Consider the following 14,037-nt stretch of genomic DNA (forward strand, 5'->3'; position numbering starts at 1 on the left):
TGCTGACCAACACCCCCTGGTCCTTTTCTGCCGGGCAGCTTTCCAGCCCCTTGTCCCCAAGCCTGTAGTGCTGCAGGGGTTATTGTGACCCAACCGCAGGACCCAGCAATTGGCCTTGTTGAACCTCACACAGTGGCCTCAGCCCATGGATCCAGCCTCCTGTCCAGATCCCTCTGAATAGCTTTCCTGTGCTCAGGCAGATCAACACTCCCACCCAGCTTGATGTCATCTATAAACTTACTGAGGGTGCACTCCAACCCCTTGTCCAGATCACTGACAGCCACTCCGCGCACTCTGTCACAACTACACACAGTCCTGTGAAGTGCCTCAACTTCTGAGTTGAGAGCAGTTAAAACTGTTCTCTTGGTGCTAATTAACAGCCCCCATGTTTGTGTCAAGGATAAGAGCAGTTCTGCCAGTCTGATTGCAGGGACCACTCTAAAAATCCATCCTTTATCAAACCCAGCCTGTTAATGGGCTCTGCGGCATCAGCACTACTTACACCATCAGGAATGCACCTCGCTAACGTGAGCCTGTAGCAAGAGCACCACTAATGCGGGAGAGAAACCAGCCAGCAGCAGAGCTAACATATCAGAATTCTGCAGTGCCAGTCCATGCAGGATTTAAAGCCTCATTATCAGAGGGTCCAGACCTCGCTTCTGCTTCAGTCAACAACCAGAAAATCCTTCCTGCAAGGGTTTTTGCCTTGAAACGGATTCTTTCTGTTCAGCATGTTTTTAATAACTTTTGATAGCTTAAGCTTCATTTACAAACACACACATTTTGTTCAGGCTCTTTGATTCAGCCTCCTAATGAAAACTTAACAAGATACGCTTGCAAGCGACGGGAAAACCTCTTGGTGGGAGCCAATCCGGGACCATCGTGGGATGCTGAATTCATTTGTGCTGCTGCTTTGCTTGGTCCACCTAGACCCATTAACTCAACTGTTGAGTATTTTAGCCCCCTCAGTGCATCATTCACAGAGAAATATGCCACCCAGGTCTGCTCAGCTCTGAGACCCAGACCGGTCATCTCAGGCCCAGCAGCCACTGGCAGTCAGCCCAAACCACTGTGTTTTGTTGCAGCAGCCTGGTGTAGCCAGAATACAGCATTATCTCACCAAACCTGCCTGGGCAAAGGCCAAGATACGGTGCAACCAGCTTTGTCCCAGCTCACTTCAAAAGGGATGAAAAGGAAACATCAATGCTTTCTTAAGAACAGCTTTCTGGCGACAGCTTGGGTCCCACGAGCAAGCCAGCAGGGCTGGAGGAGCATACCCACCCTCCTGGCTGCCTGCACTCACTGGTGCACAGCGCAACCCACTCCGGCAAGGACTCTCAGCTAAGGGCTTCTTTGTCAATGTATATTCCTTGATGCCTAACTTGGACAGAAGAAACTGGGTAGTTTTTATTGTGAAAAGACAGAGAAGGAGCATACCAGGATAGAGAATGATTAATATTTTGAACAAAGCCTTGGGGTAAAATTAATGCAAGTTTGCTTTAGCTCTCAGCATTTTATGCACCGCTGATGAAACACAGAGTGATGGGCACGAATGATTTAGTCAGAATTGAAAAAACATGATCCCCATCTGATTTCTTACTGCTGAAGAAATCCCTATCTGATTTCTTTCTGAATTCTTATTGACGGCCAGGAGATAATCCGTCAGACAATGATGATGTCAAGATTCCTGCTTGACTTTGACACCACAGAACTCTGTTTTACCTCAGACAATAACCAGGTACCATCTCCCACTAACAGCTTAGAACAACACACACAGCCTTTTAATGGCTTAAACACCATTCCAAAGTCTTCTGTGACTTTATCAGGTGCTAAGCACCCTCAACCACTTCTTCCAGCCCTGAAATAAAAACTCTACAAAAACCTTAAGTGAAGAACCAAGGAGGCTGAAGTCTCTTAATTGTACATCCTCTTGTCACAGTACAGCCACTTACTCAACACAAAAATACTTCATTAAAACCATCCGCAGTACCGTTTATTTCTGGGTGTTCTTTGGGTAACCCCTGTGGGTCAGGCTTCACCAGAAAATAACCTTTTCCAGCTGACAAAAATAATTTCCAGTGAAGTGAAAGTTTCACTGCTGCAGAGAACCGGAAATCAGCTCCCAGCAAAGTATTTATTAAAAATGCCCATTCTGCGAACCCTGTTGAGTTCCACACATTGAGGCCATTTGGCAAGTTAATAACATTGGCAACTGCCACCCTTATGAATCATTAAAAGGGACCATTTTCCTCTATTACTTCTCACTGATGCTGAAAGTCTTTATTTTTTAAAGAAAGCTTATTACCTTGTGTTTTTACAAAAGTAGGAACTGAATGAATTTGCTCGGTGCTGAGCTCTTAAAAGTGACTGATCTAAAGACCAAAAAATAAGTGTCCCCCAACCCCTCCCAATCTGGACCTGTTAATGACTGGTCTATTATATATAACTCCTGTTTCTGACACAGTTGATTCATTTGCAGTCTCTTTAGAGGCAGCAATCTTCACCAAAAAAATGATACAAATGTGTTTTCATGTGTTAGTCTCTCATTCTTGTTACCACAAGTGGACAGCTTCTGTTTCTGTGCAAGAATTACTAAGGGGTGTAACTGTGCCTTTCCTATTTAACCAGAACTCAATTGAGAAGGGCAAAAAAAAAAAAATAAAAAAAAAATCCCCAAAACCAACAACAAAAAACCACCAAACCTCAACACAACCCTGTGTATTTCAAACTCCACTGTTACTATTCCTAGAAACACAGTGTATTTCACACTCCACTGTTACTATCCCTAGAAACACAGCATTGCTGTCATTGGAAGGCACTTCTGGAGATCATCTAGTACAACTCCCTTGCTCAAAACAGACTCAGCTAAAGCAGGTCTCCCAGCACTGTGTCCAGTTGGGTTTTGAGCATAGAGATTCCGCATCCTCTCCGGTCAATCTGTTCCTGTGTTCAACCATCCCCACAGTAAAAAAAAAAAAAAAAATGATCCCTCTTCTTCTTATGTTTAAGCAAAATTTTCTGTGTTTAAATTTGTAGCCATTGCCTCCTGTCCTGTCTCTGGGCACTGCAGAGAGAAGTTTGGCTCCATCTTTTTTGCTCCCTACATTAGGCATTTATGCATACCGATAGGATTTTCCTAAGCCTCCTCTCCTCCAGGCTGAAGAGTCCCAGCTCTCTCAGCACGTTCTCCTGTGTCAGCTGCTCCAGAACCATCACAGCCCTTCACTGGATTCACTCCGGTGCATCCATGTCCTTTCTGTACTGGGGAGCCCAGAACTGGACACAGCAATGCAATTGTGTCCCACCAATGCTGAGCAGAGGGCAAGGATCAGCTTCCCTGACCTGCTGGTGATACTCTACCCAATGCAATCGAGGATGCCGATCTGTGGACTCTGTGCCCTCAGCTCTGAATCGTTTCTACAAGAACAGAAAAGACCGAGCATAAGCCTGAGGGATCATCACTCAGGAAGAGCTAAAACTTAATGGTCACATCACCAAACTATGACATCAAAAAGGCAGATTAAATCCCAGGGATGAACAACGTAGAAGAGGGAACCATGGGAGTTTTAGTTAGAGAATCATTAATTTGGTATAGGTCTTTGCACTGGTTGACAAGAAATTCCATGTGGGAACTCCAAGGGCTTCTCCAGACAGAAATTTGGGTTAAAAACACAGTATACTTATGAAGAACTATCTGCACCTCCCTATTTCATTGTTAAAAATCCTCACCCAGTTTCAACTGCATTTTTTTTTTCCTTAATTCAGTTTGAGTAATGCAGCAAAAACATCTCCAACTGAGAAGACATGTTGTTTACTGGAACTCTGCTGCCCTTTGTGATTCTGACAACTAATCACAACCAACTGCTTCTATTTTGCACAGTTTTTAGTGCTAGAGTAGGAGGAGGTTAAAATTTAATGCATTGGCAAAGTCAGATCTCAATTATCTGAGATAATGGAGTGGAGAGAGCACATAAAAGTAAAAACGTAGATAAAACACATTCAGATAAGCTACATGAACAAACAGGGAGGGTGTAAGCGAAAGAAGAAAGGGAAGTCAGTGTGTGTTTCACAGAAGAGGCACTGATGTACACTGGTCAGCTGGGGATGCTAGGCATTCAAAAAGCTGCGAGTCTTCAAACCAGCTCTGGATGTAGACATGCAGCTAGCGTACTGCTGGCCTCAGCTGGCCAAGCACTGCAGGCTAACCGGGCTTGGCTGGATCTGCTCTTGTCCATGTAGCTCACTTCCCAATCTGGTCCACAGCCTCCAAATCTTGATCATCCACATACCAGGCCACGTGTGTACACCAAACCACACTCAGAGTGGTTGTCTACTCTTCCCGTTTCTGGACAAAGCCAAGCAGTTTCAAAAGGAAACCTGGAGCAGTTGATGGTATCCAGTACTCTAAGGACTGGTCTGTGGAGGTAATACAGACGCAGGTCCCAAAACGCCCCTCAAATGCTGGTGCAGTAAGCCTACTGCTGTCAAATGCTCCTCAAACCCCTCATGGCAGTGCCCGGGGCACAGCACACACCTGTGGTATCCCGCTGCACTTCAGCAGACTGTATCGTTGCCCTCCGCTTAGTTTAGGTGTCTTGAACTCAGCAGTAAGGGAGTGGGATGACAGTCACGTCTCAGGATCGCAAGAGCCCCACAAGCGTCCAGGGAAGAGCCAGGCAGGTGCTGTGCAACAGAGGTACCAGCAGCCTGCTCCAAGTGCTATCCCAGGGAAGCACCCACAAGAGCCAGCCCACACCCTGAGCCTGCATGACACAGTGGCCACAGAGGGCACAGACCTACCCGATGGACATCCGGAGGGAGATCAGTTCCAGGGCAGTTATTGGCAGGAGTAGCATTGGCTTTTCTGCAGCTGGCACTCTGGGCACAAGGCAGCACCGGGGACCTGCCCTTACTGCTGCTTCCCGCCCCAGATCAGTCACTGCAGCGCACAGAGATGCCAGCGGGGAGGAGTGGGAATCAAGAACACCACTCTCCAGGGTTTTAAAGTCCACAGGAGTGGATTTTTTTCCCAGTAATTTCAAGAGTTTTGATTCTGATTCTCAGTCCTAAAAATATTCCACAGGCACCAGGAATAACCTTTATGCCTCACCCACATTCAAGGTGATGGAGTAATGAGTTCCCCATCCTTTCTATGTGGATGTAGCAGTCGTCTTTTCCGGAGCTAAATCACTGTGAAGCACTGTTCAGTACCATTAAAGCACCGCTCGGCTCAGGCCAGAGTTATCGGCGTAGCGGCAGATTGATGGTTCTCCTACACGTATTAAGTAATTTGGACTGGAAGCTGCCACAAAACAGCCAGATCTCATTTTAATCTGCATGTAAGATATATATCTGTGGCCTTTGCCTAAAGGTTTGTCACTCTAGCTGAAAGCTTTACAAAGGTCAGGATATTCAACTTTCAGCTTTAAATTCTAATGACAGATGAGAGATACATTTCCTAGCATAAATATTTATACATAAACATACTTTATATATGCATGTATACACACCCCCCCAATCTTTAAATATCTCAGCATATGTGTAAGTGTAGCAAATACTGTCACAGAGTCACAAGTGAATGGAGTAACATACTGTGAGTCTGCTCCGACCTAAGATGTGGATCTGAAAGATGTGGATCTGAATAGAAAAAGGAAATTATTTGAGATAATGGGGCCTGGCAATTTCAGCAGTGTTCCTTCTGCACTAAAATAAGCAAGTTAAGACTAATTGGCAATGTAAGCTCCAAGAGGTCTCAAGATTGATAAAATGGTAAACAAAAGCTAATCTATCAAATTTAGCAGGAGGCACATTACCAGTGCCGAAAAGCTGAGAAATAGAATGGTTTGTACCGTTCTATTGCATTAATGATTATTTCACAGAAAGCAGAGATTTAAAATATTCATCTGCTACTTCCCCCTGCCCCCAACAAAGGGCAGGCTCGTTGCACTCCCCTGTGTGCCTGCTTGCTGCTGTGCACCCAGACACTTCCACGTTTAGAGAGAACAAATTAACAAAGCAGAAACTGTGCATGACCCACATACTTAAAACACAACGGCAACACTGACTGTCTCAGGAGTCACCGGAAGGCCAGCAGTGGTTCCACTGAACACCCCCTCTGTCCTGTATATGGGGGGTCTCATGCAGCACTGTATCCAAAACAGTGCAAGAAGAATGTGTCTGAAGGGCAGCCTCCAAGGACCAAAGAGCCTTACATCTGCCAGCCTCGCTCTTACAGCCCCTACGTACAGACAGGGACAGGCTGATCTTTACTCACCCCTCCTGGTGTAAGGGCAGCACTGAACCCAGAAACAATGGTATCACAATTAGCCCATCAAGCAAGTTGCCTCCTGCTTTCAATTCTGAGAGCTACATACTCATTGCACGTAGTGTCTTTGCTTTAAATGTGGCCTTAAAAAGACGACCAAGAATTGAAGTGCCTTAAAAAGATGCAGCTAAAAACCAAAAGGGAAATAAATCTGTCTTCCACAGAAAGTCACCCCTCAGGTAAGAAGGACTCAAGAGACGGCCAGCTCCTAAATCTTACCAGTCCGTGTACAATCATTTGATTTTGAAGTTACAGCTTGCTCTTAACCAGTTGAGGCCCATGAATCAGAAATTCCTGGCACATGGGCAATTTTTAGTCAATAGGTGGTGGGAATTGGAGTTGGGAAGGGATTAAGTCCCCTTCCCTTTTCTTTTACAACCTTCCAGAAATCTCCCTTCTGAATTGCACCCCTCCCTTCTCCCACATCCCACATCCAGCAGAACTTCGTGGGAGCCCAAAAGCATTCATGTTTAATTCTGTAACAGAACAGCAAAATAAGGGGCTGCCTGATTAAACATTAAGGATCTGAGCTTTTTCTCCCTTTCTGGAAAACACCTTCAGTTTAATGGGACCAAGTTAGCAAATGCTTATCTGAAGGTTATCCATTAATTGCAGGGCTGGCCAAGTGACAGAGAAGAATTTTTCTGGGGGGCCTGAGTCATGGTGCTGTAAAAGCAAGTTAATACCATCTAATATTAAGTGCCAGGATTATCTTTTCCCTTTGACAGACCCCTCAAAAGGTAAGAACCTGTACCATTAAGACCTGCCTGTCTCCGGGACAACCTAGGAAAACAGAAGACGTCCCTCCCATTCACCTAATTTATGAAGGTCTTGATTCAAAACTTCTCTAGAAATACCCTCAGGAACTTCAAAAAGAAAGTGTGCGTGTGATGCACGTAAAACGATCTGGGAGGAGGAAGCTATGCCCATGTTCCCAGTGGAGATTTAAATGTAGATTTATTACAGACAAAATTTATTCCATCAAAATTTGTTCTCAGCCTCTGGGGACTGATTCCTCCAACACCACTCTATCGATTTCACTACCGAAGTGCTGCACTAATGAGTCAGGCTCTCCATGTCCATTGTGCTACTATAAAGGATCGCATTTTGTTATATGGACCATAAAATGCAGCAGAAGAAAATAAATCTGTTTAGCTTTTGTACCCCTGCCTGCTTTGGTGTCTGCATTACCACAGTAACTTTTTAAATAAACACTGCATACTGTTTCGTTTCTGTTTATAAAGACACAAATGATGGTGCTAATAATGGCCCCATGCAGTTATATTCTGAATCAGCTCTTTACACTTAAAAGTCTGGGGACAGCAAAGGGATTGCATAAACTGCAGGGTTTATGAAACCCATCCACGCAGAGACGTTATCTACTCACATGGTGCATAGAACATGACAAGGGTGTGCTTCTTCTTCTTCAAGGACTCTCTGAAGTCTTCACCAGCAAGGTGGATAACGCTAGTCTGTTTTTCTTCCCATGCAGGCTCAGGTGGAGGTGGTGCTTCAGGACTAGAAAAGAAGGGAAACGAGATGGGTTTGAAACTGTTTCTGGAAGCAGGCAAAGGGGCATCACGTCCAGGTGGTAACTACCACGAGGGAACTGAAGTCGAACAGTCCTTCAGGGTGCCTGTGCAGCAGAAAAATGTGCTCGATATTTCCAACTCCAGATAACAACAAAAAAGATGCAAGTTAATTTCTGGACCTTAATAACAATACAATCTTAGTGACTGTACTGAGGCGTATGAATAAGAATGCAGAATAAAGATTTCCTGCATTGCATCCAACATCTGCTTGGAAAAAACATTGTTCTTGTATCACTGTGTCATCCATGCGCATGAATTGAGAAGAACAGAAAGCAGGAGGAATCAAAAAGCAACTGATATAGAACAGCATCTTCCATTCAAACATCCTTTTTGTACTCTTTATTGCTATCGTGCACACTTCTATAAAGAATTTCATGACCTTCTCTTAAATTCAGATATTAAAGCCAGGATGCAATAATCAGCATCGTTCCACTTGGAAGACTGGGAGTGACTGAACTGGAATATTTTACCTTGATAAAGAGAATGTCAGGTTTCAATTATGACTGCACATACTGACTAGATCAGAGCAATCCCGCATATCCAGAGCGCCTCTAACAAAACTTCTGCTATTCACCAGCTCACAGACTTCTCTCAGACTCATTAAATTCATTCCTAAAAAAAGATTACTTATATAAAATCATCAGAATGGTGCCACGGTATAAAGACCTTCATATGTCGCCTTGGTAATAAATTAGCTTTTCAGACTCTCCTATCACTTTGAGTTACATCATTTTAAGTCGTAACAGGTACATAAAAACCAAGTGGAGAAAAACTCAATTTTTAAAGTCCTACTCAAGGTCACTTGGTGGACATCCATCGTCTTTCCATTGATACTGATTTGACAGTTGTTAGCAGAAGAACTGGGGCAGCTGGTCCGAATTTTCACACGAACACAGCTGGTGTGAGCTGCCATCACACAGACCATCCCATGTTGACCTGAAATAAGCCACCCAGATACTGGTAACAACCGAGCACGGCAGCACAGCCTGCAGTCACCACAGAAACCCACGAGGCTGCGACTAGACCACTCACTGGGACAGGTTTCCACAAGCTGTACGTTCATCTCTAGCCTGCACCCCAGATGCATCCCTATTTCCACCAACTTGGGTGCAGCCGTGACAATTATATCCCTGGTCAGCAAACAAGGATGACTTCTCCACTGCGTCTCTCCCTGGGAGAGCAACGAGCACCCAAGAGCAGGAGACAAGCTGTCTGCGTTCCTGTGTTGCTGACTACCTCAGGCTGCAGACAAAAGTCTTCTGGAGGGACAGCCGGCTACAGAAGGTATTAACAACCCTTCCTTCCTTCTTGCTTACTCACCTGCCAATATGTGCAGGCAGCATCAACCTGGCTGTTTTACTCAACATAAATTATGTAGCACTCCAAATACCCCAGCTCACTGGCGACTTAACACCCAGTATGGACACAGCAGCCTGGAGCCCGAGTATGCAGGGAGGCCAAGGGAATACTGTATCTCAGTGTAAAATACAGATAAAACTTCCCAATATGCTACAAAGATGTTGCCAGACGACAGCTATTGCCTGATTTGAAGCACTCAGAGATGTAGTTTAAAAAGGAAAGAAAAAAAACCCCACAACCCAAAGAAATGCCACACAACCCCCCTCCCCCCACCAAGTAAGAGGGGAAAAATTAAGATTACATTCCTCACGCCAACTGCACTTAAGAGTTAAATGATTTAAAAACTTCACAAAACACTGGCAGTTTTTCTCTCCTTGAATAATGCAGAAAATACATTAGGCTTACAGTACCTAAAGGAAATGCATATTTTATTCCAGAATACCTAAAGAGAGAATTATATCAGCAATTTACTTCTTCGGAATGGAATTATTTTCATCATCCATCAAACTTAATTCTGCATTATTTTAGCACACCACCCAAGAAAAGTTGGTTAGTGCAGACAAAGGTGCTGGTTTTGTTGGTCTCGCTGGCTTTCCTTCAGCCCCACGTGGCTGGTGGTCTAGGGACTGGCCCTGAAATGCTGGAAAGAGAAAAGTACAACTGCAGAAATTCAGCTTCTAACAGTGAAATCTGCTGCTTCGTATAAAGACAGAGCCACAAATGTTCTGTTTATTTTTCAGAGCCATTGCAATTCCTCCTCTGGTGAGAGGCTTAAGGTACATGTGAAAAATATTTTGGGAAAGAAATACCAGAACAACTATGAAAAACCCTGCAGCAAATAAAGGATTTGGTGTATTACAGACCATAATTAACATACATGTTTGTATGGCTTTGAATACTGGAATTCAATTTGGGTTTTTTTGCAAGGGATATAGGCAGTTAACGAAGCTGGGTTTAAGATTTACTTCCTCACCAAAGTAGTCTTCAGGAGGCAGTAACCAGGACCCCAAATACTATCTCAACCCTTAAAAACTTACTTTAGCAGCCAGTCGATGATCTTCTTCTTTGTTCTGAGGTGTGGCAGAGTGTATTTCTCCTCTCCATCCTTAAAATACTTCAAAGTAGGAAACCCTGAGATGTGGTATCTTTCTGCCAGCGCCTTGTTGACGGTAGCATCGACTGCTGCGAGGACACCTGGACTCTGAAACAGAGACCACTAACTGTAAATCCCAGCAACATACACCCCCCCTTTGGCAGGAAACAGTGAACTTGGAGGTAACCACTCATGATCCAGAAGCCTGCACTTCCTCAGGTCCTCAGTGCAAACACGCAGAAAGACACTGAGGACTGATGCAAAACCAAGAAGGGACATCTTACAGACTAAGTGTAACCAGTGTTACCTGTTCTCCTCCCATTTCTGACAGGATTCCCTGTATATAATTCATTTTATAGTGTCAAAGAACTGTTCCCAGGAATGGCAGTTCTTCCCACAAACCCCCAATTCTCCCAGAAGAAATGAGCATTTTTAAAGACAAGTTTACTTCAAGGCAAATTAATTTTTCCCTAACTTGCAGGCATCTCTACATGGACCGCTTCAGAGTCACAGGAGAACAGACACTTGTAGAGTGTGATTCATCTGATCTTTGTTTTTCTCATCTCCTCCATTTCCAACAACTACAAAGGGACTCTAGATGTCTCTACTGAAGATGCTTAAAATATGGGGGAGACTAATCCTGCCTCTCTTGCACGGCGTACACAGAGTGAGACTGAATCAATAACACTCATATTACTGGATGCCTCTTCTCCAGCCATGCCGATGGAGCACTTAAGATGAAGCTAATGGAGTGATGCAACCATAAAACCAGGGTATTTGAAAGAGGGACCAACCCTCTCTGGTTTTTTTTTTCAACTCTAATTCATAAATAAAAGCCTATGTTTCTTCACATTCGATGCCTTTAAGTAAGGGGGAAAAATCTATTTTGGATTTGATCTTATTATGTATAAGGCCTACAGCAGAATACATAAACATTTTTCGATTTTGTTTTCGTTCAAGACAGAATGTTCTTTCTAAGACTTTGGCAGGGCTCATGCATTAGCGATGAGACTGTACTTTGGAAGCACATTTTGAAGGGTCCTGTGGGAGGATGAGAACAGCTGAATTTGTTGTAGGGAGAAAAGTCACTTTTATTACTCCAGTTATTTATTACTGATTATTTGAAGGATATAATAAAAGAAATTAGCTTACATCACTGGCTACATGGAGAAACTCTGCAGCCTTCTCATATTCTGGCTTCATTTTCTTACAGTGCCCACACCCTGCCAAAAAAAAAAAAAAATCCAATTAAGTTGTACACGCCATGGTTATTCACTGACCCATGTAGCTATTATCAAAATCCAAAACCATGTGAAAGAGATTTACTAGAATTTAGTATGCATTTTACTTAATTTATTTCTAAAGCCTTAGTATGATTTAGGATCTTTTCCAAAGTGGTCAACATGGTTTAAACACAGAATTTAATCTAGTAAAAAATAATAATAAAACCCTTGAATTCGCACCCACGCCTCTTGACTCCTGGAAAGTACTATAAGGACAGTACTTGTCAAGCCCATCGCTTCAGCATGCTCTTGGGTGAGGCACAAGCTCACCAATTTCAGCTTCCAAATCTTTTTCTGCTTTAAAAAGTAACAAGACAGGCCCCCGCGTGACTTCCTGACTTTAAACGGAGACTAGCACAGCTTAATAGTGTAATGTAATTTGAATTAAACTGCACTGATAATAAGTCCCCGCTTTACAGTGGTGCAGCATGTCCCTCTAGCAAGGATTTGCACTGATTTAATCACATCGGTGTAATTACACCACCACACATGTTCTCAACATAAGCAGGGCCTGTAAAACCGAGATAATGGTGCTTTCTCGCTTGTGCGAGTCCTCCAGAGATCTGCCGTTCCTTCACTGCTAAGTGCTGACATTACAATAACGTAAAATGAATGCATGAGCGAGGAAAGCAGATTTAAAATAAATTATTTGGGTGTAAATTAAAGTGCTTTCAGCCGGTGCAACTGCTTCCAGGCAAGCTGAACTTTGGGGACCAGGTGAGGTTCCTGCTGCGACGCGAAGCCGACGGCGCGATGCCCCGCACAACCCCCGCCGTCACCCCCAGACCAGCGCACCCCCAGTCCCGCAGGGCAGAGCAAGGGGAGGCAGAGGTGACACCTGGGCAGGGCGAGGGCCGGGTCCCGCGCACCAGCGGGGCTGCGGAGGGCTGTACACGACCCAGACACGCTGCACTTCCTGCCCCAGTGCCACGCAATCTCAACGCAACCCTCGCCGCACTTTTTCCTCTTGTTAGCAGCAGCAGCCAGCTCTTCTATCTTCAGCTGTTACTAATAGAAGAGGCACTCGAAAACCCAGACTTTGCTGAGCTTTTGGAAGTTGTATCTGAAAATACAACTAGAAATCTGTTTCGGGGCAGCTTCAGCAAAAGCCGTTTCTAAGGTGTATGGGCAACAGGTCTGGGGCTATTTTTACACCACTGTCTGAAATAAAATACACCAAGGACGCTGAAGCTCAGCACTGCTTTAATTGCCACTGACGGGGTGACTGCCAAAGCCAGCAGATGCAAACCTAAGCCTGAGCTCAACCAGACAACCATGTTCTACATAGCTCAAGTCGAAGAGTGGTCGGAGCTACAACGGGATAGGACATCCATCCAGGTGTAACTCCACCACAGCACAGGGACTCCAGCACAGCTCCAAGCACCACAGCACACCATGGAATGCTCTCAGGGCACAGGGTGGACTCATTTGAGTAAAGACTGCTGATCCCACCTGAGAGTTACAGCAAATACCCCAACAGTCGATTCCAGACAAAGCTCCAGTTCAAACACCAGCGAAGGTCCATACTGCACAGCGGCCACAGCATGAAAAAGCCCCACAGTTCTCCTGAGCAAACCCCACTGCTTTAATGTGGTAGTAGCAGCCGAACGAGGGGACATCAGCTGGAGGAGCAAGCTTGGCTTTGGTTTTACAGAGTGGTGGGAGCATGTGCCACTAAGCTGGGAACCTGATGTGACAGCTTCAGAGGTGAATTCGGGAAGAAGCTTGAAAAGGCTGAGGCAGAGTTACTGTCTCAGCACTGCTTGTCTTGGTTAAGAACATGAAAGAGGCTGGCAAAATGATTTGTTTGCCACCCACAGAAAACTTGCAGGCATATGGCTTTGTGGAATGGGCTGACGGTTCCCTGACACCTGCTGGAGTTCATTTATTTCTCCTTTTAGGAGCAGGGAACTTTATTCAATTTGTGCTCTTCCTCATTTCTAAACTGAGGGCATCTTGGGAATACTTCAGATACATGGGAACCTCTCCGAACTAGCTACCTCAAATTTGTAACAAAAAAATACATTTTGCCTGGGTAACTTCACCTTGGTGGCCTTTACAGAGCTTGTTCTCCAGCCACAGCAAGCTGCGTACTGTGCTCCAGATACAGCATTACATACATACTGTGCTCCAGATACAACATCTACACTATATTCCACAATATTCCACAATTCCTGATCAACCAGAAGTGTCAAACAACCCAGGTTTTCACAAATCTATGCAGAGAGGGGAAAAAAAAACCAAAACAAACCAAGCTAGGTATTCTTTGCCCAAGAAATAAAAAACAATCCAAAGCATCTGAAATTCATGTCAGTGATATTTTGGGGAGAGGTATCCAGACTATGAAATGTCACTGTTCTGGGTTCTTTCATGAACATCACAGAC

The 14,037-nt window shown here is 44.5% G+C and overlaps 1 protein-coding gene across 1 annotated transcript in view; it reads right to left on the reverse strand.

Moving 5' to 3' along the window:
- The window catches only part of LOC104512395 (protein disulfide-isomerase A5-like), a 33,381-nt gene extending 21,495 nt beyond the window's left edge, over window positions 1–11,886 (reverse strand). The window contains exons 1-4 of the mRNA XM_010155359.1: window positions 11,874–11,886; window positions 11,522–11,592; window positions 10,314–10,477; window positions 7,713–7,843 (exon numbers count right to left, since the gene is read on the reverse strand). Coding sequence (XP_010153661.1) covers window positions 7,713–7,843; window positions 10,314–10,477; window positions 11,522–11,592; window positions 11,874–11,886 — 379 coding nt within the window. The remainder of the gene's footprint in view (window positions 1–7,712; window positions 7,844–10,313; window positions 10,478–11,521; window positions 11,593–11,873) is intronic.
- Window positions 11,887–14,037: the final 2,151 nt, after the last annotated feature.

Source organism: Eurypyga helias, unplaced genomic scaffold (assembly GCF_000690775.1).
Source record: "Eurypyga helias isolate BGI_N326 unplaced genomic scaffold, ASM69077v1 scaffold16047, whole genome shotgun sequence".
Classification (NCBI taxonomy): Eukaryota; Metazoa; Chordata; class Aves; order Eurypygiformes; family Eurypygidae; genus Eurypyga; species Eurypyga helias.